This window comes from Pieris rapae, chromosome 19, assembly GCF_905147795.1.
Source record: "Pieris rapae chromosome 19, ilPieRapa1.1, whole genome shotgun sequence".
NCBI classification, from domain to species: domain Eukaryota; kingdom Metazoa; phylum Arthropoda; class Insecta; order Lepidoptera; family Pieridae; genus Pieris; species Pieris rapae.
In genome coordinates, this window is record NC_059527.1 from 6276885 (window position 1) to 6301538 (window position 24654).

At 34.5% G+C, this 24654-nt stretch overlaps 1 protein-coding gene across 12 annotated transcripts in view; it reads right to left on the reverse strand.

Moving 5' to 3' along the window:
• Nucleotides 1-24654, reverse strand: part of LOC111001309 (spectrin beta chain) — a 63453-nt gene that overhangs the window by 12684 nt on the left and 26115 nt on the right. For 10 of the 12 annotated variants that reach the window (XM_045632325.1, XM_045632336.1, XM_045632333.1 and 7 more), the window contains exons 2-28: nt 23903-24074; nt 20806-20957; nt 19678-19851; nt 18588-18876; nt 17445-17616; nt 16919-17047; nt 16330-16542; nt 15523-15720; nt 14517-14646; nt 14179-14328; nt 13281-13420; nt 12473-12597; nt 11636-11766; nt 10481-10626; nt 9931-10054; nt 9062-9312; nt 8064-8223; nt 6556-6694; nt 6152-6333; nt 5394-5508; nt 5094-5218; nt 4704-4894; nt 3441-4603; nt 2562-2823; nt 1756-1960; nt 1344-1538; nt 175-354 (exon numbers count right to left, since the gene is read on the reverse strand). In XM_045632325.1, the coding sequence (XP_045488281.1) occupies nt 175-354; nt 1344-1538; nt 1756-1960; nt 2562-2823; nt 3441-4603; nt 4704-4894; nt 5094-5218; nt 5394-5508; nt 6152-6333; nt 6556-6694; nt 8064-8223; nt 9062-9312; nt 9931-10054; nt 10481-10626; nt 11636-11766; nt 12473-12597; nt 13281-13420; nt 14179-14328; nt 14517-14646; nt 15523-15720; nt 16330-16542; nt 16919-17047; nt 17445-17616; nt 18588-18876; nt 19678-19851; nt 20806-20957; nt 23903-24038 (5577 nt within the window). In that variant the 5' untranslated portion in view covers nt 24039-24074. Of the gene's footprint in view, nt 1-174; nt 355-1343; nt 1539-1755; nt 1961-2561; nt 2824-3440; nt 4604-4703; nt 4895-5093; nt 5219-5393; nt 5509-6151; nt 6334-6555; nt 6695-8063; nt 8224-9061; nt 9313-9930; nt 10055-10480; nt 10627-11635; nt 11767-12472; nt 12598-13280; nt 13421-14178; nt 14329-14516; nt 14647-15522; nt 15721-16329; nt 16543-16918; nt 17048-17444; nt 17617-18587; nt 18877-19677; nt 19852-20805; nt 20958-21730; nt 21866-23902; nt 24075-24499; nt 24634-24654 lie in introns of those variants that run through there. The other 2 variants (XM_045632326.1, XM_045632328.1) reach the window with 2 other exon arrangements.

Sequence of the window (24654 nt, forward strand, 5' to 3'; positions counted from 1 at the left end):
TCTACTAACACTACTAAAATACTAAACTCCATGTGAAAGTTACTGTGGATTACAAAATGACAACTTATTTATTTTGATACATTTAATTTTCTTATTGTTTTTTAAAGCAAACAATAATACAATTTATCAATTATTTTACATTTGTTTAGATATTAATGCTAGGTTAAGATTTACCTGGTTCTGCAGCGTAGATAGATCCTGCATGAAGTTGTGATGCTTCCTCTGCAAAGCGGAGACAGAGAGGGCATCGCGACCGAGTTCGTCGCTAACTCCTCTTGCCTTCTCGTTCACTCTTTGCAGAGCATCCTTGCAGTCGTGGAAGTATTTGTGCAGCTCTCGTGACGCCGCTAACATCTGTTATATATATGTAACAATAAAATTAATTGAGATGTAACAATGCAATGCTGTTAAAAAACCTAGTACCTAAAAAAAGTAAATGAATTGTACCTACTATAGGTACAATTCATTTACTTTTTTAAATATTTTAATCACTTTTAATATTTTTTTTATATAATACAAACGAGCCTATGGGACGCCCTGAAAGGACAGTCATCGTAGTCCATGTACACCCATTTTTAGTGGATGCGTTGCTGGCCTTTGAGGGAGAAGTACTCTAACTTTGAATAGTGGGAGGTCGTATCTTTTAGTTATGTCTCCCACCGGGCGTTAATTCCAAAGTTCGCTAATTTTACTCGGTCGTGTGTATTAGTTATAAAATACATAATCATAATTTTAATTATTTCATAGTGGTAATAATAAGTCTTTTGTTTTAACATAATTCAAAATAAATATTATGGAAGCAAAACATAAAGATAGATTCAATAGATTAGAAGATAACTTGGAATATCTTTCCAAGTTATCTTGTAATCTATGGAATTTCAATCTTACTCTTAGACTAGGGAAGGTTCCTAATTATAATTATATTTAATAACTAGCTGACCCGGCAAACGTTGTTTTGCCATGTTTTTGTGCCAAAAAATTAAAGTTTATAATTAACAAAAAAAACATAAGGGATAGAGGGGTGAAAATTTAGGGTTGCATGTATTTTTGTATGGTGTATCGTAAAAAAATAAAAACGAAAAATTTTGTCTAAAAATAAATAAAAAAATTTAGGGGTGGACCACCCTTAACATTTAGGGGGATGAAAAATAGATGCTGTTCCATTCTCAGACCTACCCAATACGCACACAAAATTTCATGTGAATCGGTCGAGCCGTTTCGGAGGAGTTCGGTTACTAACACCGTGACACAAGAATTTTATATATTAGATAATATAAAAATAGTTACAATCTACTACATAAACACCTATCAACATTTCTTCGATTACAAAGTTGAGAACTGACCTGTGTCCTCGTATCAATGAGCTCCAGAAGATCCTGCCAGGTTTCCTTGAGGCCTTCCTTCCACTGAGCGATGGTTGCATTGTCAGAATGTCCCATAGCGATCATCTGGTCCGCGATTCTTTCAGCTGTGGCGACCCGCTCTGAACCAACTGATTGGGTCTCACGGGCGAACTCTTTAAAACGCTCCCATAATAGCTGAAAATTAATTTCAAATAATATCTAAATATGAAGCTAATATCAAGCTATGATAATTCTATTGAAAACCCTAAAATTCGTTTTTCTTCGAGTTGGGACAAGACTTTATATGAAAAATCCAAAAGATATCTCACAAGAAAGTTTGTTTGAAAAAGTTTTTGGTTTTTTAAAGTAACCAGTACAAACAAAAAATAGGCAATATAAAAATGATACTAACAGTGACATGCTCATAATCTTGCCCAAGCTCCTGTGAGCTGGCAACTAGCTCCCTCTCAGTGATCCATTGCTCAAGATCGTCCACTTCACGCGAAAGCTGGAATAACCTCAAGGCTTCATCCAGCTTAGCTCTTCGTTCGCCAGCCAGGTCTTTAAGACCAGCGTACAGCTTGTCCACTTGGGATTGCTTCACGGATATTTGCTCACTAAAATGATAATTTGGACAATATACTCATTTGTTTTTGAATAATATATTTCGTCTCTTTCTATCGAATTGTGTTTACGCTGTGATGAAAAGAAACAAATGGTTAAGTATGAGAGTTAAAAAGTTGTTATATACTGAGTCAGTCAATATTAATAAACAGGTAATCTGTATCACTAATTTTAATTTTAATTAAAAGAGGGAACTGCTACAGTTTTAGTATTCATTAGTAACGTGGGTAACAAAATCTGCAATTATTACGGTTTTTCAAGAATTTTATGCAAATTGTTAAATGCTAAATTACCCCTGGAAATATTTTTACGTAACGGGTACGTGACTTCCCCCCCCCCCCAAATTCGTTACGTTATACTTGAACGGTCCCCAAAGAGGGGGTAACTTTTAACAAAAATATATTAATATTAGTGTAACAGTTTAATGTTTTAAACTGTCGTTTACAATATCGACCTCACATAATCAACCAGCGATGGAAAAATAAGGATGTGCTTTTATTGAAATTCGCGGCCTTATTTAGAAAATTATCTTAGAATTTTTTGGTAGTTTTCTACAAGAAATATTAATTAATAAAAATAATCATCAATAACTACCTCAGAGGATGTTCTTCACTCGTCAACTGACGAACAGTTTCACCAAGCTGACGAATAGTGTTGGCGTAATCATCGACCGCCTGCTCCAATATTTCGTGCTTCTTGATAAGGTTTTGTGCTGAAATTTCGTCTTTTCCACGGTCTTCTACCATCATGTACAGCTCTTGTTCGCTCATCCAGGCCTCGGCTTCGTTCGCGTCGAACAGGTATTGGTGAGCCTTGCCCCATTGTGACAGATTGTTCTTGCGTTGTTCGATAGCGTCTAAGAAAATAATACAACATTTTAAATATCTTTTATCAGTGGCTACGTCAAAATTAGTGTGATTTCTGCATATTTTGTGACAATTTTGGATAAAAATAATTAATTACATTAAATATAATAAGAAAATATTGTTAGTGTTAGACAGAAAACTGTTGGGACGATTTTAGATTGGATTATTATCTGTTTCATGATCATTTGTAAATTTACGTTTCATTCAGACTCTTACTTGTCTGACGGAACTTTAGCGACTTGATTGAATAGCAATCTTTAATTCACTGTCTAGAGATTCAATTCACTCTCTGATTTAATTACTTTACTGCGTCATATATATCTATACTTTAATAATATTGTACAAATTTTATATATATATATATATATATATATATATATATAATTTTTTTTGAAGGATTTCGTACGCTCTTATATTGTAGGACTCTAAGAGAGAGAAACAAAAATTTAAATGGCCATTCTTCCCCGATTTGCACGGTTAAAAAAATGAGTAAAATGTGACCAGCGGATTCTAGACTTTGTTAAAATATCTGTAATTATTAAAAAAAAAACATTCTATAATCTCCGTTAAATAAAAACTAAAGTTGGTAAAAACTGATTAAAAATACCTTTAAGTTCTCGCCACCTAGCCGTGAGTTCTTCAATAAGCCTCTTGAATTCATCCGAGTCTTCGTGGCCTTCGTCGATTAACTTCTGGCCATTGGAGATGACAGTTAAAATCCTCGGCTCATGGTTATCCGTCTCTGTTTTGAGGGACTGGTTCTTCTTTTGCAACATCTGTACGTTGAACAGTGAGTTTCCATAATCGGTGCTCAAAGCCAACGGCATCTTCTCGTGTACCCATAGTTTCTCATCCTCGATGTCGCGGCGGAATTGGAAGGCTTCCTTCTTCTTGGCCAAGTGTCTTTGACGATCCAGTAAGGGAGCTTTGAGCTGTTCGAATCTATGTTCCACAGACTTCTTCTTCTCTTTGATCTCCTCCATCTTATCTGGCACTGTCTTTTGGAGGTACTCGGCTTGTGTCTCCAGCTCGGTAACCTGTTTCGCCTTGACTGCCATCTGAGTCTCGATCATCTGTTGCTTCTGCATGAGAATGTTCACAGATGCCAGATCAGTGCCCGTATCGGTGTTCTCGATTTGTTTCTCCAGCTCGTTCATCCAGGAATCGATATCGTCACACGTCTGGTGTAAGAGAACTTCACGGTTGGCGTCGAAGAGCCGTTCGCCCTTGTCTTTTGTTGTCGTTTGAAGGTTTTCGAATTGGTCTTGCAGTTCGGTCATTTTGGGTGAAATTATTTCGACGAACTCCGGTTTCTGTTTCATGAGTTCCTCGGCCGCGTTCTGTACCGCGAAGAGCCTCTCCTTGTTGGCGGCAATTTCCGCTTCGAAAGCTTGATGGCGGGTCCACTTGGAGTGGATGGTTTTCGCCGAGCGGTAAGTGTCATCTTGGGCGGTGACATTCTTTTCTTGGACCCACTCGCCGAGTTCGTCGCAGTCTTGAAGGAATTGGTGCAACTGAAGTTGGTCTTGAAGTTTGTCCATCTGTTCGACAGCCTTGTCTCTATTAGCGTCTCGTCTGGCGCGGATGCTCTCAGCCTTGCGTTGGATCTTGTCTGCGTCAAAGTGTCTCTCCTCGACGAGGCGATTGGCGAACTGGACGACAGAGTTAATCTTGTCATCGTTGGCTTCCATCGTGGTAAGGAAGGCTTCGTGCTCTTTGATCATATTTTCAGCCTGTTCCAAGTTCGCTGGTGGCTCGATCTTAGCAATTCTATAAAAATATTAATCATTAAGTTCCATGAATAAGCCAATCTGGAATATTTCCAGGCATAGAATCACTACTAGAAACACAGTAACAAATAGAAACATACCTATGCTCCTGATGTGCTAGAAGCACCTCAGCCTGACGAGCATCTCTCTGCAGCAATTGCAGCTCGAGGGACTGCGTGAGCAACTGCTGCCGGTTCTCCCACATCTGCTGCAACTCTGCCCATCCTTCGCGGAGAGCCTTTAGCCGTTCTCGAAGGAACATGTATTGCGGGTCGTCTGCTGTCGATGGTTCCTGGATGGGAAATATTTTTGGATTTACATTCTCGTTTTCTTTGGCTTCTTTTTTTGACTTTTTTTGTATACGAGGGGAAAAATTCAAGTTAGAAACATACCCAATTTCTTCAAAGACACGAACATGTTTTATGTAAAAATATTTGTTTTGATAAAAAGGCAATTAATAGACCTCTACAAAAGTAAAAAAAAAAACTCACGGCAGTGATCTTCTCTCCATACTCCATCATCTTGGCATACTCGTCCTTGTAGTTGTCGATCTCTTCCTTGATGGTCTGGTGTTGAGACAAGAGCTTCTCCGCCTCCGGAAGACTTGATGGAATATCTACAATAAAAGTTCAGTCTCATTACTCCTCTATTGCTTTCCTTTATAAATCTTTTCATATCCCGTATTATCTTACTTATTTTAAACTGAGTTTAGTGGGAAAATCAATTAACGAAATGAGTGGAATATACAAGAGCTTTTTAATTGTTTAATATGTTTTCCAATATATAATTACCTTCTGATGCAACATCGGTCTGGGTCTTCGTAAGCCAGGCCTGGAAGTGATCCACAGAACGCAAGAAGCGATGCAAATCTCCAGCTTCTTCCAGTTTTGAATCGCGCTCTTTGAGCTATAAAATAAAAAAAAAATTAAAATGAATTTAATAAAGAAAAAAAATGCGGTTTAAATATGTATAACCAAACGATAAAACTAGCATGGAACGTGATTGAAAAATTATTACCCAGTCGCACACAAGCGAAACTTTTACCCCCTACACACACTCATACACACACCATAAAAACACCTAAACGGCTCCGTTTAACTAACGATCTTATTAATGCTTAGGCCTTTCGTACGAGTCATTATTTGGCTCAAAAATATTTATTTCTGCTTTAATGAAAAACATTTCTTTTAATATTCAATTGCTCGAGTCAAATCACATTATTATTGTCACTACACTCTTCCAAGTTGTGGTTTACCGACGCCATACACAGTTTGATGATTTTCATTTCGATTTTGAGTGGCAGAAAGTGTATTACATTTAAATAAACAGTCACACGCTAGGAAAGTAATGAAACATCATCGAACGAAGCCATTTGTCTAGTTGTTTGATCAACTGTCTGAAGATCTTTCAGACCGCTAGTTAAACGGCGCCGTTAAATGGCTAGGCTGTTAATTGGCTTCGACATATAAACTGAGCCAAAAAAAATCAAATAAAAAAAAATTATTGGCAGTATGCTGAGTATCGATATAAAAAAGTGTAAAATACTCACCATTTGTGTAAGCTGATCCCAGTTCTCTGTAATAGTGACAACGCGTTCCCGGATAAGCCTTGCTTCTTCCGGATGTTCTCCTTCGATGGAATTGGCCTCGTCCTCCAATGAACTGATGCGGGCCTGAATGGCTGCTAAATCGCGCTCCATTCCCGAGAGACGACGTTGGAGAGTCATCACACCTGGTTAATGATAAGACACAATGTAAAGGGCATGTTGCTTGTTCATCATTCAAACAATTTCTAGTAAAAAAATTATAGTTAACCTATATGTAGTTTAATCTTCTCTTTTTTAATAAACCTGCCCAATTGTTTTACATTTTTAACTTCTCTTAAAGTTTTTGATTTCCCTAGTAGGTCGAAAAAAAAATACTTCATAAAATTAATTTACTTATGTAATCATACCGTTAAGATCCATCTCCAGATTGTCGGTCTGTTGCAGAATGCGTTTCTTGTCTTCAATCCATGAGACGGTCTCACGGCACTCAATGTAGAAGGTTTGTACACCTTGAGCCGATTTCAACTCGTCCTTCTTAGCCTCCGCCTGAGATAACATAAAAATTTACTTCATCCAGAATTACAAAAGTAGTAACGATTTTTTTATACATGTTAATAATTCTTAAATGTTTCAAAAGGTATAGGTATGATCAGAAGTCTTATTACTGTCTCACTTTGGTGTACAGTGAACGAAGACAACAGCAAATCATTTTCTTAATTAGTTTTTATATGGTTGGAATCATTAATAATTCTTAAATGTTTCAAAAGGCTTAGGTATGATCAGAAATCTTATTGCTGTCTCACTTTGGTGTACAGTGAGCGAAGACAACAGAAAATCATTTTCTTAATTAGATTTTATATGGTTGGAATCATTAATAATTCTTAAATGTTTCAAAAGGCTTAGGTATGATCAGAAATCTTATTGCTGTCTCTCTTTGGTGTACAGTGAGCGAAGACAACAGCAAATCATTTTCTTAATTAGTTTTTATATGGTTGGAATCATTAATAATTCTTAAATGTTTCAAAAGGTATAGGTATGATCAGAAATCTTATTGCTGTCTCACTTTGGTGTACAGTGAGCGAAGACAACAGCAAATCATTTTCTTAATTAGTTTTTATATGGTTGGAATCATTAATAATTCTTAAATGTTTCAAAAGGTATAGGTATAATCAGAAGTCTTATTACTGTCTCACTTTGGTGTACAGTGAGCGAAGACAACAGCAAATCATTTTCTTAATTAGTTTTTATATGGTTGGAATCATTAATAATTCTTAAATGTTTCAAAAGGCTTAGGTATGATCAGAAGTCTTATTGCTGTCTCACTTTGGTGAAGACAACAGCAAATCATTTTCTTAATTAGTTTTTATGTGGTTGGAATCATTAATAATTCTTAAATGTTTCAAAAGGTATAGGTATGATCAGAAATCTTATTGCTGTCTCACTTTGGTGTACAGTGAGCGAAGACAACAGCAAATCATTTTCTTAATTAGTTTTATATGGTTGGAATCATCTAGGGAGCGTTTAAGTATTATGTAACGAATTGGGGGTGGGGGGTTTCCCCCTCATGTAAAACGTTACGTTATTGTTAATATATTTTTCGACTTTGCGGTTTGTTACACCACATAATGATAACATCTAGGTATAAAGAATCACTGGGTGGTTATGAAACATTTTACATTGGGTATAGAAAAACGAAATCTCCAAAAATTGCGTGGATACTTGCATACTTTAACTTTAATTGGTCATGGGAATGCATATCTGTGATCGTATTTATAACGAGCATGTAACCTGTGTGATCATACCAGAATCTTTTATTTACCGAAAATTCAATCCAGGACTTCTAACTTATTATGGCGATATTTGACAGCCCCTCTCGGAGGCTTTACTGAAATTAAAACTAAACAAATATATTTACCTTCTCCCTAAGCCCACTCCAGGCCTGGTTGAGCTGAGCCTGTCTTTCTGTAATACGCGGTGCCTCAGGGTGTTCCACGTGAATGAGCTGACGAGCCAACTGGTTCACCACAGCCACTCTTGACGCGTTAGCGTTCATCTCCTTGTCGAAGCCATCGTATCTGCCAAAAAAAAATTGTGAAAATCTGCTACTTTTTTAAAAGGTTTTGTCTCTCTTTCCAAATAAATACAGTATAAATCTATACTAATATTATAAAGAGGAAAGGTTTGATTTTTTGTTTGTTTGTTTGTTTGTTTGTTTGTATGAATTGAATAGGCTCATAAACTACTGGACCGATTTTAAAAATTCCTTCACCATTCGAAAGCTACATTATCCACGAGTAATATAAGCTATATTTAATTTTGAACAAAAATAGGGTTCCGTAAGATATTAGCGTTTTTCGGACACAAGGTGTAAAAAATCAACCAAAAAAGTTACTTATTTTGAGTACCCTGCCTAAACTATTAAAGATAGAACCATAAAATGTTCTAAGTAACTGTAGATCTTATAAATACCTACAAAAAAGTCCGCGACACACTATACCTATCTATGTCGAGTGAGGCACAATAACCATAAATGATATACATGGCAAAACGACGTTTGCCAGTTCAGCTAGTACAGTATAACTCTCTAAAGCTCTATAGCGACTGAATTCTCTGTTGTCTAAATTGTTTTACATCATAGTAGTGAGAAAACCAAAGTAATTTTATAATATTATGTAATTTCAAGTTTAACCCACTGAATTTGCATGTTTATTATCACTCAAGTTAGTACCGGAGGCAAATCTTTCCGTTTTAATACAAAAAATATTCGTTCCTGAAAGCACAAACGCACAGATTTCCTATACCTTTTACTATATTTATAACGAAGTTTTCCATATAACAAATTATCATTATTGTATAACATTAACTATTGGATTTTAAAATAGCTACTTCCCAAATACTCTTCTTTAAGCTAACCTGTGTTTCATAATCTCCACATCGTCAATATCCTTCGGTGGATGCATAGTATCCAGCATTCGATCCTTCTCCGCAATCCATTGGTCCGCCGCATCAGCTTCAGCCAACAGCTTGTGCAAAGACAGGGCGTCGAGTAGACGCTGCTTGCGTAGACGTGCGAGTTCCGAGAGCTCGTTGAGACGCGCGTCCATTGCTCCCAAACGATCGCGTACTTCAGCGCTGCTCGCGTCTTCCGGACTAAGTTCGCTTGCCTGTAATTTATTTACATATATACATACTGATAAAACAATTTCTAATCGTGAAATTATATTATATTCATATCTTTAAGAGTTATATAAATTCTTCTGCATCACAAAATTGTGTACTCTTTTCAGATATATGGACATTTTATTAGTATTTCACAGTAATGTTTGAATATTACTAGCCAATAAGTAAGTTAAAAATGATTAATACAACTAACAGAAAGCCAAGAAGTGGGCTACCGCAAATAATTGTAAATGTCCTAAATACATTTGGGATTTTTTACTCTTAAAATCTTTTTAATGGCAATGGTAAGACAACTTCTTTTCTTCTTCTCTCTTTCTTCTTTTATTCTTCTTTTGTGACTTGAATATCGTTGAAATTAAATTACTTATAGTTAAAACTTATTGGTGTTAGATGGAAACATTAACTTGATTTGTATAAACTCTTACTTTCATTTAGATACAATAAAAAATATGGTACTTGTGAATATTTGTTAATTTAAAAGGCTTATGTGAAAATGTGAGATTTTTTTTTTGTTTTTTTTACTCTTGGCTCTAACAGGATTTGAGCATTAGCCAGCTTATTGTTGGTTATGTAAATCGTTATATGTAAAAACAATAACTCACTTGTTGCTTAAGTTGTTGAATAACGTTGGCATAGTGTTTCAGCTCGTCTGTAACGTCTTTGTGTTTTTTCAATAGACTCTGCACTTGAGCCTCATCTACACCAGTGTCTTCGGATGAAACCAACCTAAGAAGAAAAAGGAAAAATGTACAAACATAAAAGTAATTCATACATTCTATGTATTATAATATCCTAATAATTGAAGACTTATTTTTTATTTCAACGTTTTATTTACTAGTTTGAGACTAAAGAAAAATCATACTATAGAAATGTTACCAAAATTTATTACCGCTATAATCGTATCGAAGCAACTATGTTGAAAAATAAATTAAAATTGTATACAAAAATATATTTTTCATTTCGTTTAGGACAAAATCTACTATGAGAAACAATTTAAAAAGTCGTTAAGATATGAATCTATATAATTATAAAAAAGATACAAATATATCTATATATTATATTACTATGTATAATATTGATTGATTTTATGAAAAAAAGTACAACCGAAATACACAGAAAAACAATGTATACTGTTGGATTATATATTCTTACCGCAAAGTATCAAGCATCCATTGGTCAATATCATCAGCGTCAGCGAACAGCTGGTGATAACGTACAGCCGCATCCAATCGGTTGTTACGGAGAGACACCACATCCAAAAGGTGGTTCCATTGCGACAGGATGTCTCGGAGACGCTCCTGTAAAGAAAATTTAATTAGATCGAAAGGGGTTTCACTGGTGATCTACGTGTAATTGCGATCTCGGCATCCGAGATTTTGTACAACGCGATCCCCAATTATGCTATATCAGCGCTAAAGAGTAGTGTTATGCAGGGTGGACTTAGTGCTATTTTCTTTAAATAATAAAATATTTGTTTCTCGATCTATCGTTCCACAAGTGAACGCTTTTTAAGTAAGTTTTTTTGTACCGTCATGCTACCAGCTACCACCTATCGAGATATTTCCCAATACGTGAAGAAGTGTGTTAGTATTGGAATTAAACGAAAGTACGAACTATACAAATCAGAAACTCATTATATTTCTAAACTATATTTGTATAGAAGAAAATATAAGAATAGATAAGGTTTGTCAAATACGATAAAAAGTATAACTTATTTAAGACTTAATTAAGCATACAAATGTGCTGGACACAAGTAAGAGAAAGGGAAGAATTAACATACATCATAGTGATGGAAAGAGTAGCAGATGAGGCATTGAGAGAACGATATATGAAGGTAAGCCGGAGTAGAATAGAAGAACGAAGGATAGATCAACATGGTGACATTTGGAGAAGACATTTGTCAAGAGACAAGCTGATTTTTTTCATTTATTCATGTAGGTAACATAATGTACATTTATGAACGTCAAAAAAAGAAATATACATTAAATGCTTCTAATTTTACATTTACTGCTAGTTCTCAAATCAAGGGCGTAGAACGGAAGGGAAAAACTTAACAATAAACTCTCCGCCACTCTTTTTAATCGCCAAGTTTTTTCTTTTACACAACGTTTGTAAGGAGCTGCAATCATTACACTATGTTCCATATGACATCTTGAGTAATAAGAAAAACTAAAATAAATTAAAAACAAAGATTTGTCCTCTATCAGCAGGTGGCATGGTGCTCTTAGCACGCACTTACCTACTCGTGGGAACAACACAGGATTAGTAAATGAATGAAAGAAATTCAGCAAAATGTTATCTAAGTACCTGTATCCTATCGGCTCCAAAGTGTCCCTGCGAGATGAGTTCGTCTCCAACAGCGGCCACATCCATCAATTGCGGCTCGTGAGATGCCACATCCGCTTCCAGCGCCTTGTGCTTGGATATCAGCAGGTAAACTAAAAAAAAAATATAACTTATTGCGACATTCCTAGAAGAATTTTCTTAAAAAAAATAGATTTTTTCGTCGATTTAGACCGGCTTAATTGTGTAATAAAGACGATCTGACAAAAATGTTATTCAAAAAAATGTAATATTATAATGAATTAAATTAAATTAAAAATACTGCTCATAAAAATTCGGTTCTAATGTATCTCCAACCTAAAAGACTAATATATATATATATATCATATATCATACTAATAAATAACTCACCACTTTCTGAATTGTCTTTACGTTTTTTTAAATAGATAGAAAGAAAGCCAAACTTTATAATAATAACAGGTAAATAAACAACATATTTACAGTTGACATTGTCTTCCTTTTGACATATTAACTGCGTATCATTTCTACGATAGACAATTTATAATTAAACTATTTTTGCACATTAAGAATATCTTCTGTATGGTGAATGTATGTAAAGCTTATAATGTTAGTAAATATTTTGTTTTTCGGACCCTTGGAAGAAAGATATTTAAAAAAGAAATAGAAAAAAGGTTTTGATTGTCCTTCAGTTAAAAGGCAATTAAACTGATTTATACGTAGCAATATAAACAAAAAAACATGTCGAATTGAAAAACAATTTTTTTAATTCGGTTAATAAACCCCATTCAAATTCAAGTCAAAGTTAAACTCTAAATGCAAGATACTTTGCAACACACTTACCCGTAGTAAGATCATGTCCAATGTCATCAACGGAGACGATCCTCTCCTTCTCCTTAATCCAGTTCTCTTCATCAGCCATGTCCCAGTAGAACTGCCACAATTTACGGCTGTCTTCAAGTCGCTTCCTACAAATCAAAATTGCAATTAATTAATTTTATTAAAATTGAATTTTTTATTATTAAATTATTTTTAAAAAAGTGTTTTGGGTTAATTATTTTTAATTGTGTTAACTTACACTTTATATTGATAAACTGCTCCTTTTTAAAGTCGGTAAATAAGGATAATAACAGTAATTATAATATACTAGCGGATCCGACAGACGTTGTCCTGTCTATACGTCTTTAATTTCAAAATTTCAAACTTTTTTTAATAAGCTAAAACATTCTGGACCATTTTGATGAAAATTATTATTCAAATGTTATGACAATATCTAACGATCCAGCACATGGTCTACAATAACACAATGATAACCAAACTTTTTTTAAATTTCGGGACAGACTAAAATTAAAATTCGAATATTATTTAAAATTTGACAGTGCGATGGTAGCGCCGTCTGTCGGATCCAATGTAAAACATTCCAAAATCAACAACTACTAATTAATTAAAAAAAACATTGTCCAGCGGATAAAATTGTGAATCTAAACCATTCTCGAATCTCCACGAACACACACAAAAAATTTCATCAAAATTGGTCCAGTCGTTTAGGAGGAGTTCAGTCACATACACACGCACAAAAGAAATATATATATTAAGATCTGTATGAATAATGCATTAGGCTTTTGATGAAGACTTTTTAAATACTACTAACCTTCTCTCAACAGCCAGATGAACCAGTTCAGCATATGCATTCTCCAGCTGCTGAATTCTCTCTACGGTGATGGCAGGGTCACATGGACGGTATCCACCTTCCTCTTGCTCCAGGAATCTCTGAGATTGACCTACTACGACCTGATAAAGAGACAATTTAAGTTTAATACCTACTATTTTTATGACCAATCACAGCTCAGCAAGTGTCGAAACTAGAGTGTAGTCGAGACGCCATCTTGACTTGCTTTTTTTTTTTTTAAGTCTTTATTCATTTAAGTTGGTACATCTTTCTTTTCATAGTGTAAGATTTGGGAACCCTTTTAAGTAAATATACCTGTGTTAGGGTTCCCAGCTCTTCCATAACAAAGTTAATTACTTAAAATAATTTAACCAGTTCATTTCCTTTTTATTTTTTTTACTTGTTAAACCTTGGAGAACAACTTGGGACCATGAGACGTTAGACCAAGTTGGGTCGGGTATATTGTGATTAAAAGCGAGATTTTTATTTATACTGTTGATAGGAATCAATCTTAATCAAATATTGTACGATAATTATTCGTGTATTATGTGCCAACACTACCCAAATGACGCCCACTAAAAGCGCTGTGAATATCAATGGAGTGGGATAATTCTCCAAGATATATAATTACACAGTTATTTTTCATATTAAAAGGAAATTAGCCCGCAGACTATTGTAGTACAACAATTTTCGACTACTATAATATATTCATCAATCGAGATAATAAGGTAATACAGAGAATGAATTACTTGCAATCCTATACAACACATTTTCAAATCTTTGAGAGATTAAAAGGAGAGCATACTCCTCCTTCAAAAGCCGGCAACGCATCCACTAAAAGTAGGTTTGCCCCCCTAATCTATAAAAAAAGTTTTAATACCTTCACACGTTCTCCCAATACGTTGATGTCAGCTTCAACTAATGCATGCTTCTGCAGCAAGTCCTCCACTCCCATCAAATGTTTGCCGTAGTCATCGGTCAGGAGACGCATCTTGATTTCTTCCATGGAGTCCAGGATGTACAGCATTTCCTGTTTAAATTTGGTAGGTATTCGTAATTTATGTAACAACAAGTTAACAACACTAAAACTGTATAAAAATAAAAATTAAAAATATTCTGATGATTTTTTTCATAATTCTCTTTCCATCAATATCAGTCAAAATTACTAATTTCTGGAATACTGGATATTAAAAAAGATCTGAATAAATCTCCTAATACCTGGAAGTTCTGTTGCAGATGCAGGCTTAGTTCAAGACGAGCTCGGCGTGCACGAAGCAACTCGAGCAAATACGCCCACAGACGTAGTACGTTGTCGCGACGAGCGCACACACGCTCAATGTCATGATACCTGCAATTAATAAATTATATATTTCAAATAGTCTTATTTTTTACTTTCATTATTATAATATAAACAAATATCACTGTAAACTTAACCTTTTAATAGATCTACAATCATCGAAGTATTATCGTACGTTATTAATCGTTCGTAACGCGCCGCGATGGATTTCTGTACCCTCTCCCCTAAGATAAACGTTATGTTAATTTTTTTTACCTAAAACCCACAATTATGTGTTGAAAAGTCCCGAAAAATAGATAAATAGCTTAGTATTTGTTTTAATTGCTTTCATAATATTGAAAAAAATATTTTTATTAGTAACACATAGCTCCCAATACCTTTAAATAAGCAAAGTTAATATTTTCACAAATTATTTTCTGTAATTATGATATCCCTTTATTGTAAACTAGTGACCCGCCCCAGCTTCGCACGGGTGCAATGCTGATGAAAAGCAGGTTTTTATTATGTATTGTTATTTCCGTCGCTGGAAAGCTCCGATAATATACGCGACATATATCATATAGACATATACCATCACGGACTTTTCTGTTGACCTTTTCAATGTGTACAATACTTAGTACATTATTTTGATTAAACTCGTAGGGTTCAGCCTGCGTTTGCAATGTAAGCGGAAAAAATGTAATTATTTACGACATCACATTAGAAACCTCAAAAGTAACAGTACTTCTCCACTATTTATTGGATGATATTATACATATAAACCTTCCTCTTGAATCACTCTATCTATTAAAAAAACCGCATCAAAATCCGTTGCGTAGTTTCAAAGATTTAAGCATACAAAGGGACATAGGGACAGAGAAAGCGACTTTGTTTTATACTATGTAGTGACCCATAAATCTTTCATATATAATATACACATCAACCCACCTTTCGGCCTGTAGTTCCCCACAAACAGCGACCACAGCCTGGACTCTTTCCTCGTACGCGAAGATATCAGTTTCGATAGCTTCATGCTTCTTAGCTGCCGCCTCCACTGCTGTTAAATCGAAGCCAAAGTTATCTTGACTGACCAATCGTTGGTTCTCAGATAACCATGTTTCACGCATCTGAGCCTTGCGATTGAATCTGAAATAAAAAAGATTATTAATTAAAACACCACTGCAAACTGAGCTAGGATTGTTTTTGCCCATTCAACGTTGAAGACATTGGAGTACGTATTTGAAATTAAAATTAATTTCAAATACGTACTCCAGCGTGCACGCGCCGTGCGAGAAACGCATTTTTTGATTATGCAATTAAATATTTTATTTCCAAAATAAAAACTGTATTCATGACAAAAGGGTTGTGACATTCATCTATCGCTAGTAAAATGTGTGGCCTTTCTATTTTTGTATATTATAGTTAACCAACATTTTATCTAGTTACCCAGAACACACTAGTGTGTTGTGGGTAAATAGATAGGCCGCACATTTTACTAATATTTGGCATAAATATGAGAAGAGATTATACTAACATGCTAACTATGCTTTTTTCGATACATTTTTGACCTACGTTCGACTGAAAGCTGTTTTTTTTAATCTAAATGACTTATTAAATTGTCTACAACGTATCAAATTTTCGTTTAAGTATCAATTTATTTTTAACAACTCTAATGCAGAGTTGACAAGTAACGTTACAAACGGAAAATCAAATATCCATAATATTTGCGTTCAATATGGAACCATCTAAACATACCTAGCAGCCAACTGCTCCAACTTCTCCTGTCTTATCAACTCTTCTCTCAAAGCCAATTCCCGTTCGTGCTCCGACTTCTCAAGGCGTTCCCAAGCACGATTGATGTCGTGTATCATACGACCCTCGCGTGGCGTATACGGCTTCTGATTGGCCGCTCGCATACGAGACTGGAGAGTGAATAAGAGTACTTCCAAGTTTCCTTTCTCTACAAACCTGTGGGAAAAGATGAGTATTAGGTAAACGTCATTGGAGCATAGCGTATTGCTATAATTATATGTTTTTTATATTGTTTAATTGTGGTGATGGCTTAAGCGTATATAGAGCAGTTTTCAATGGGAAGGTTATAAAAAATTTAAAGTGTATATAGACCATAAGTTTTCACAACAATTATAAATAAATTAACTGTTCCTATCAGTAATTATTATGATAATTATTATAATATTTAAATTACATACTTATATAGATTGAGCTGTTTTTATAGGTTTAAAATGTAATTTTAGCATTAATCAGACTTTACAGTATATTCAATAAATTAAGCAAATTGTTGCTTAAATGGCTATACAATATGACAGCATATAAAGTGACTCACTTGGGCGGTTTCTCCACAGTACGATAGTTAGCAAACTGAATCAGTTGTTGTCTCACTCCCTCCAATGAGTTAGCGAATGTTCTGTCTCCGAGGGCTTCGATGGTACGCTCGATCCATTGCAGAAGATCACTGTGTTAAAATTAAAATAATATAAAGGATATAAATATTTTTAATGTTTTTATCTAGAATAGTTGGTGTGGGAGTTATTTGGATATCGTATTAGTAATTACTGTTAAGATAGAAAAATGTAGTGAAAAAAAAAAATAATAAAAAATATTTATAAAAAAATAATAAAAAATTGTTATATTATACAATTTTCATAATCAAATTTTCATAAAAATTATGATAAAAATATTAAAATATATAATTTAATTAGTTTCGCAAGCGAGTATGCACATTTCCGGCTAGCTTTTATTTTTTTATTGATTTCCATATATACTATACATTAATTATAATATATATTATATTTTAGTGTAACCTTAGTAGAAATAAAAATATAAAATAAAAATATTTTGATCAGTCTCACCTAGTAAGTGTCTCGTACTCCTGCATCATCTTCTCATTCTCCATAGCGATGCCCACAACTTTGCCAATACGCTTCCCTTGAACAGTTTCTTGCTTCATCTTGCTGAAGTAATGGTAGTACGTCACCACGTATGTTATTATGGACTTCTCGTCAGGGTGCTCAACCGCGATATCTGTAAAAAATGTGCGTTTGAACTAATGAAATGACCATTTATTCTTTAACCCAAAATGGGACATTGGTTTAAAAAAGTAGTAAGGAAAAAAACACTATTCTAAAGTTAGTTCGCTTAGAAGTTAGGTACTTAAAATGTTTAATTATATTAATATTTACCAGAAGAACAAATTTGTTTTAATATAGCTGGTGACGATTGCAAATACGACTGAAACTTTTGGCACATTTTTTTACATTCTACTGCTTAAATTTTCCAGCGGTTTTTGAAAACGGGACAATTTTGCGTCCTTCAGTTCATTTTGGGGACACCCGTAATTGTAATTGGGGACAGTCCCGTTCAAAACGGGACGTCTGGTCACATTAGGAATGAAGCGAACATAATCCTTCTGATCAATGTTACAATGGGTATTCGGTGTCGTCATAAAATGGTTGCTAGAGAAACGTCATGTTGATTTTCAGTATTAAAAAACATTGAAGATACCCCCATCCAAGCTATTAAAGGTGCTTTTAATTGTCACTATTTTTGATAACCTCACAAACTTTTATAAGACGAGTTCCATAAACCACTTATTCAACTGTCCAATTTCACTAGTAATAACTGTTGTCTCTTTCCTTCCAATTGTGTTTACGTTGCGATTAAGAGAGACAGGTGATTAATTTAAACTAATAAAACTGGTGCAATTACAATGAATTATTTTTTATAAATGAGTTGGTTAATCTACTATATATAAATTAACTATAGGTAAATTTTTTAACTTTATTTTACTTTTATTTTCTCGTTCATTCTGCGTATACGTACGTAATTTGCATAACGTAAATACTCGTTCCAGTATGTACGTAATAAAAATACAGTTTCGCCCCTATTAAAACATACAAAGTTACATGACTTTTTTTTTTAATTCTCCACCTCTATCTCCAAATTCGTATACGTAATACTTAAAGGCATCCAAATCAACTATTATCAAATCCTACCTTCAGCATCAAGCAGCTTGGTAAGCCCCAACTTATCTTCAGCAACATTAAAGGCATTGTTCAAGTTGTGCATCGGATTACTTCTGTGCAGTTTTTCAAACTGAATCAAATCTGGTCTATGCTTGTGAATGATCGCATTGAAGGCCAAACCATCGCGCCAGGACGTTGTGAAGTTACGAACATTGACGTTGTTGTAACCAGCCGTCTTCATCTGACACCAGAGTAGCAGAGCGTCCTTCGCCGATTTCGTTTCTTTATTATCGGTCTCTTCAATTGTAATGTCTTGAATCTGCAAGTGAATTTATGCAAGGATCAAAATGATTAAGGCATTATTACTTTTAATGTCAAATTTACGCGAGTCAATTAATTTAAAAAAAAATAAAGACAATTGTGGGGACTGGCAACACTGCGCGGGAGACGGGAGTCGTTATCACGAGCTAATGGCAAACCTAGTATTAAACGATACATTGTATTAATTTAATAAGTTTAAAAATACATGTGTGTTCAAATATAAAGGTTACATTTCTACCAGCACTACACTCATACAATGTAAATGGACTTACTGCTAAAACCTATTTCTGAGACAACCCTAACATAAACAAAAAATAAACAATACAAAACTATTTAAGTAATATAAAAATAAAGAAAAAAATAACAAAGGTTTATTGTTAAAATGTTGTTAGTTACATTACGTTAATTGACTTAAATGTAAAAGGAAATCCGTCTGAATTTAAACTCCTTTGATAACCTAGGTTGTAACGTAGGTGCTAACGTGCGAAACAGCGAACAACTTTATACATTTAAATTCAAGCAAATAATTGTAAAATTGTGATTTTTCTATACCAATTGATACTTGATTAAATTTTTCTAATGAAACCACATCACAGTTGCAGACAGCAGAGTTCTTTTATAGCCGTCGATTTTCTAAGAGTGTCTAACCAATTTATGAAAAGAAAACTTAAAAATAATCAAGTCCCATTGTACCCGTAAAAATCTAAAACATCTTCTTTATAAAATAGAAATAGATCTTAAATAGAAAAGTATTAAAATCAGTTACAGCGCCATCTGTTATTTATTACAACTGAATTACCTGGAACCGCAAAATAATGGTCCATATAAGTCCGAGGTTAAGTCGAGGGTTTCCATCGACTATGTCATGAGACCCCATGTTCTCCAGGTGTACTCGTTGTTCCCGCAGGAACTGCAGAGCTTTGTCAACATTCTCCAAGCAGTGAATACGCATCTTGCCTTTCGTTGGTCGAGGCTGTAAATAAATTTAAGTTATCAATGACATCACAAGAGTAGATGAGCATGTAATAATAATGCAGCGCTTTTTTCCATTATTCTTAAATTCCATTTCAAATGTTAGTACAGTCAAAACCGTTTACATTGTTTAGAACAACAACCGGTTATATTGACCAAAATGAAAAATCCCGGCTGGATTCTATTAGACCGCCTTATAAAAAAACAACTGATTTTGTTAATGTAAGAAAATGATAATTCATTACGTCATGTCTTTTTATTATAATCTTCATGTGAAATAAATAAAATGTAGTTTTATTTCATTCATGAGTATGTAATACACATACAATAATTATTATTAGGTACTTCATAACAACGTCATCGGCTTTTACAACTATCAGTTTTTACGACTATATAATATAGAAGACTGTTTTTCCTTAAATGTTATTAGTAATTAGTCGCGTAGATATGGACCCCTCTTAGGTCCAACCCTGGCCAGATGTCTACTATCTTTACCAATAATAGTCAGCCAGTTTGTTCCTGCAATTTCTATTAATTCATCAGCCCACCTTTATGCCTATATTATGGTGAAAGGAAACAAGGAATTTAAATGTGAGTGGACAGACGTACAAACAGAACTTGCCGATGTTTCGTTTTATTTCCGACCTCTGAGATTTCGCCGCCGATATTTGAATGGGTTTATATCGTTTTATACGTGCAATAGAATAATTACAATTATATGTTATATATATCGTTGGGGTTAGTAGGTATATAAGTTCTTAATCTATTTACTTAATGTACTGTCCATCACACTATAGTAACCTTTATTTTCTGAATATACATATTCAGAAAATAAAGGTTACTATAGTATACAATAAATAATTAAGATTTATGCGACATTATAAACAATAATTGAACTTCTTTTTACTAGAATATCAGTATACCTTTCAAAACGAATAAACAATCTAAAACTTACCAATCTCTCTCCCGAGAGAACTTCGAGTAGTTTGATGAGGTTCTTGCCATCTCGCATGTCCACATAGAGGTCGCCGATACGGCACCCCACCCGCACCAAGTGAGAATTCACCCATTTCTGGAACGTCTTCTTTTGGACGCTCTCTCGTTCGTCTGGAAATATATACCGGAATGTCAATATTGGACAATCTTGAAAATAGCTCCCACAATAATCACATCGACTCTAATTCCCTTAAGAAATGACGTAAAACGTACAATTTGGTCACGTAGTTTAACACAAGCAAACTTAGAACTTTTCCGAGGGAAACCATACATCTGACCCGATGTTCAGAGGTACCTTAAGAATCACAATTTTACCGCAAGTGCAATAGAAAATAAGAAAGAACGTAAACACATCAACCGCCAATGTGGTAAACCGGGACGTGGGCATCTCAGCTTTGTCCCCGAATGCTCACAGCCAGCCGCGTCCAGCGACATATCACCAACTGGGCCCACATCAGTAAATAATATTGCACGTAATATAAGACTATCAAATGTCCGCACACAAGCGGAACTAGACCGGAATGAACTTATGCAGAACAGCGTAAGTAATTTTTTTATGATCTCAAAGTTCTTTCGTGCCTTTAATACAAATTCCTCGATAATAGGCCGCGAACATTCAGCGGATATTCGTCTATTGCATAAATATTTTTAACAACAGGACAGTAGATAGAGTTTGCCTCTAGATCATTAAAACTACCGTTTAGTTCCTTTGTAACCGACTATGGGCGGCGGTCAATAGTTTTCCCGCTTAGGCATTGCATACTAGTTCGCCAGTAAGCAATATCTGCCCCATAAAAATACTATAGCAACGTGTCTAAGCAACGAGCGCCAAATTCCGAACCGCGCCCTATTCGCACTGATCCTCAACTGCAATCCAAACGCACCTCTAAGTTCCAAAACCACTTTATCATAGTAAAGCTCCAAGCCGGGCACTTCAATATCTATTCCTCTCTTTATGAGATCGTAACACTCCGTCGATGTCATATCACCAACACAGACTGAACTGCGAGGCTAAAGAGCAGCAATTAGAGCGACAAAATACAGCCACAGGACAAGGATATTCGACACGCACGCTCCAGATGTCGTCAACCGGTTTAATATTGATAAACTTGGGTTATTTAATTGTCAATATCCAATCCCATCACATTTCTAGCAAAGCATAACTCTAACAGATACCGGAGACAAATCAAATTCATATTTCTAGAGAAACACGTGACTATCGTGAGAGCGTCTTGGCGCATAATGTTCCTCACGATAATAACCTGAGTTTTTTTTATCAGATACCTCGCATCTGATAACCGCGTTGTTGGTGTATTCCAAACCGAGACACCAAATACAATATTTAATAAACCAAATGTTTAGCATACGTACTATTTATAGGGAAAAAGGAAATCACCTCACAATAATTGATAAGTCCAGAGTTAATAATAATTTGTATTATACAAGCTTTGATGTATTCAATGAAGCTGGATATTATGAAATCATAAATAAATTGCTGTAATACAACCGTTATCAGTTTAACAATAACTACTAGCCATATCACAACTTTATCACTATATTGTAATCGTTACACACCGTTAAGAAATGCATATTGTTTGTAAGTGACCATATATTATATACTTAATTGATCTCTCTGAAACAGTGCAATTATTCCATATTTATTTATTAAAGCACACCGTATTATATATATATACTAGCAGACCCGGCCAAGCGTTGCTGTGGCTTAGGTTTTTGTTATACATTTTTGTATTACAAAGGTAAACTATTCAAGGAAAACGGTTGGAGAACTAATGTGAAACGTTGGTACTTTTAACACAGCGCCATCTGTTAGAATTGTATCAAATAATAAACAAATATTTGCAATAAAATAATATTGAGTGTATAAATTGAGATGTAAGCTATCCTATCTTTCAAGTTAGATCAAACTGCATACGGTGTGCAAATTCGATTGATATCAGTTCGGTAGTTTAGGAGTCCAAACAACGTGACACGTAATTTATATATATTAAGATAAATGTATAATTCTATAGTAAGTTACAATCTATATATTCTAAAATGCATGGCAGTATGGTGAACATAAATTTTACGAAAAACAATATTTTTTTGAATAAAATTTGAATAAACGATATTATTAAACTTTCACCCCTAAACACTTTTATATTCAAGTAATAAAAATTTTATGGCTTGATTATGACTAATTAAAACCGCCGTTACCTCGTCACATAAGTCGTCCATCTGTCGTTAAGTTGACGCAATAATTTAATAGTATTTACAGTAACGGCGTACCCTGATCACTTATTGAAACATGGGTCGGCATTCGTTACGGTATATAACTTGGTAAATTTTGTGGGGTCATATTTAAAAAAAATACTTTTTCGCATTATGACTGGCCCCTTGTTCTAAGGAATGTTGAGCTTCCGGTTGTTGAAGGATATGTATATATTTATGTTTTATTTTCTTTATGCTCTCAAACGTCACACACGTTTAAATGAGGACAATCAAACACACACGAAAGTATGTTAGTAACAGCATATTTTTGCAAATTACTGGGAAATTAGGAAGGCCTAGCCAGATCCAACAAACATCACTAGATGTTTCATATCTAATGCAAATTTAGTGCTTTATACTAATAAAGTTGAGAGAATAATCAATATATTATGGTTTAGAAATTTCTACATCCATTGTTTTGTACATCATTTGAATCCGGATCGAAGGACCAAAATGTACGGTTCTTGGGTCATTGCGGTGGTACAACAATAGAATATATGAAAAATAATTAAATGTTATTTCTCTATAAAACTAATGCTAAATGAAAGTAATGTAGATGTTGATGAGAGTGCCTGCGTCGGTCTAAACTGGCGAGGAGTAATTCCTTATAAAACTAAGAGAACTTGAGTGAGCAAAATCTATAGCCTTATCTCGTACAATTATAAAATAAAGCTCTTATTTCTATCTTTTAGATTTTTGTATACTTATTTTCACATAACAACAGTTTTCTAGAGTTCTAGAATTTTCGATTTCCACTTCACATTCATATGGGTTTTATAATAATTTACCAGCAAGCGCCTTGATGCGCGATCGTTCGAAGAGCCTTGAGGATGAATTGCCGCCATCGTACTCGATCTCATCGATGATCTCCTGCCCATGGCCGATGGACGGGTCCCAGCGGGACACCGATATATCGGTCGTCATCGCGACCTGTCTCTCTTCACCGCGCCACACTCACTTCTGAAAAGAAGATTAGCCAATTAGGTATAGTTTAAAAATGCCAAGCCACAAAATGGTAAAGGCTACTTTCAATAGGCCATATATAACAACGTCATATATACAGAGGTAGACCTACTTTACGTGTACACTGGCTAAGTTCATAAAAGCTGCTTTATTAGTTATACGTTCTATAAAGATCAAGATGAAGGTATTATTGTATAGTTCTATCGTATTACCCTAGCACGCCTAGCAATATAAATTATACATAACAAGAACCAATTTCTTTAACTTAATCTTTTTTAATTAAGTTAATAAGAAAATCAATTACTATAGAAACGATTTCAATCATTCACCACCCAAAGCTATAAAACATTACAACATACATTATATACATATATAAAATATACTGTATGTATATAATGGTGTATCTTGCTTTGAAACCTTACCATAGTAATACCAAATAACCGATAAACACTGATACCTAAATTTTTATCAGTAATCACAATAAAATACAGCACATTAGCTAACACTATGACTCAGCGCAATATTTTATAACATAAACGAATCCTAATAACAAACGTATTACCCGAGGGGAACACAA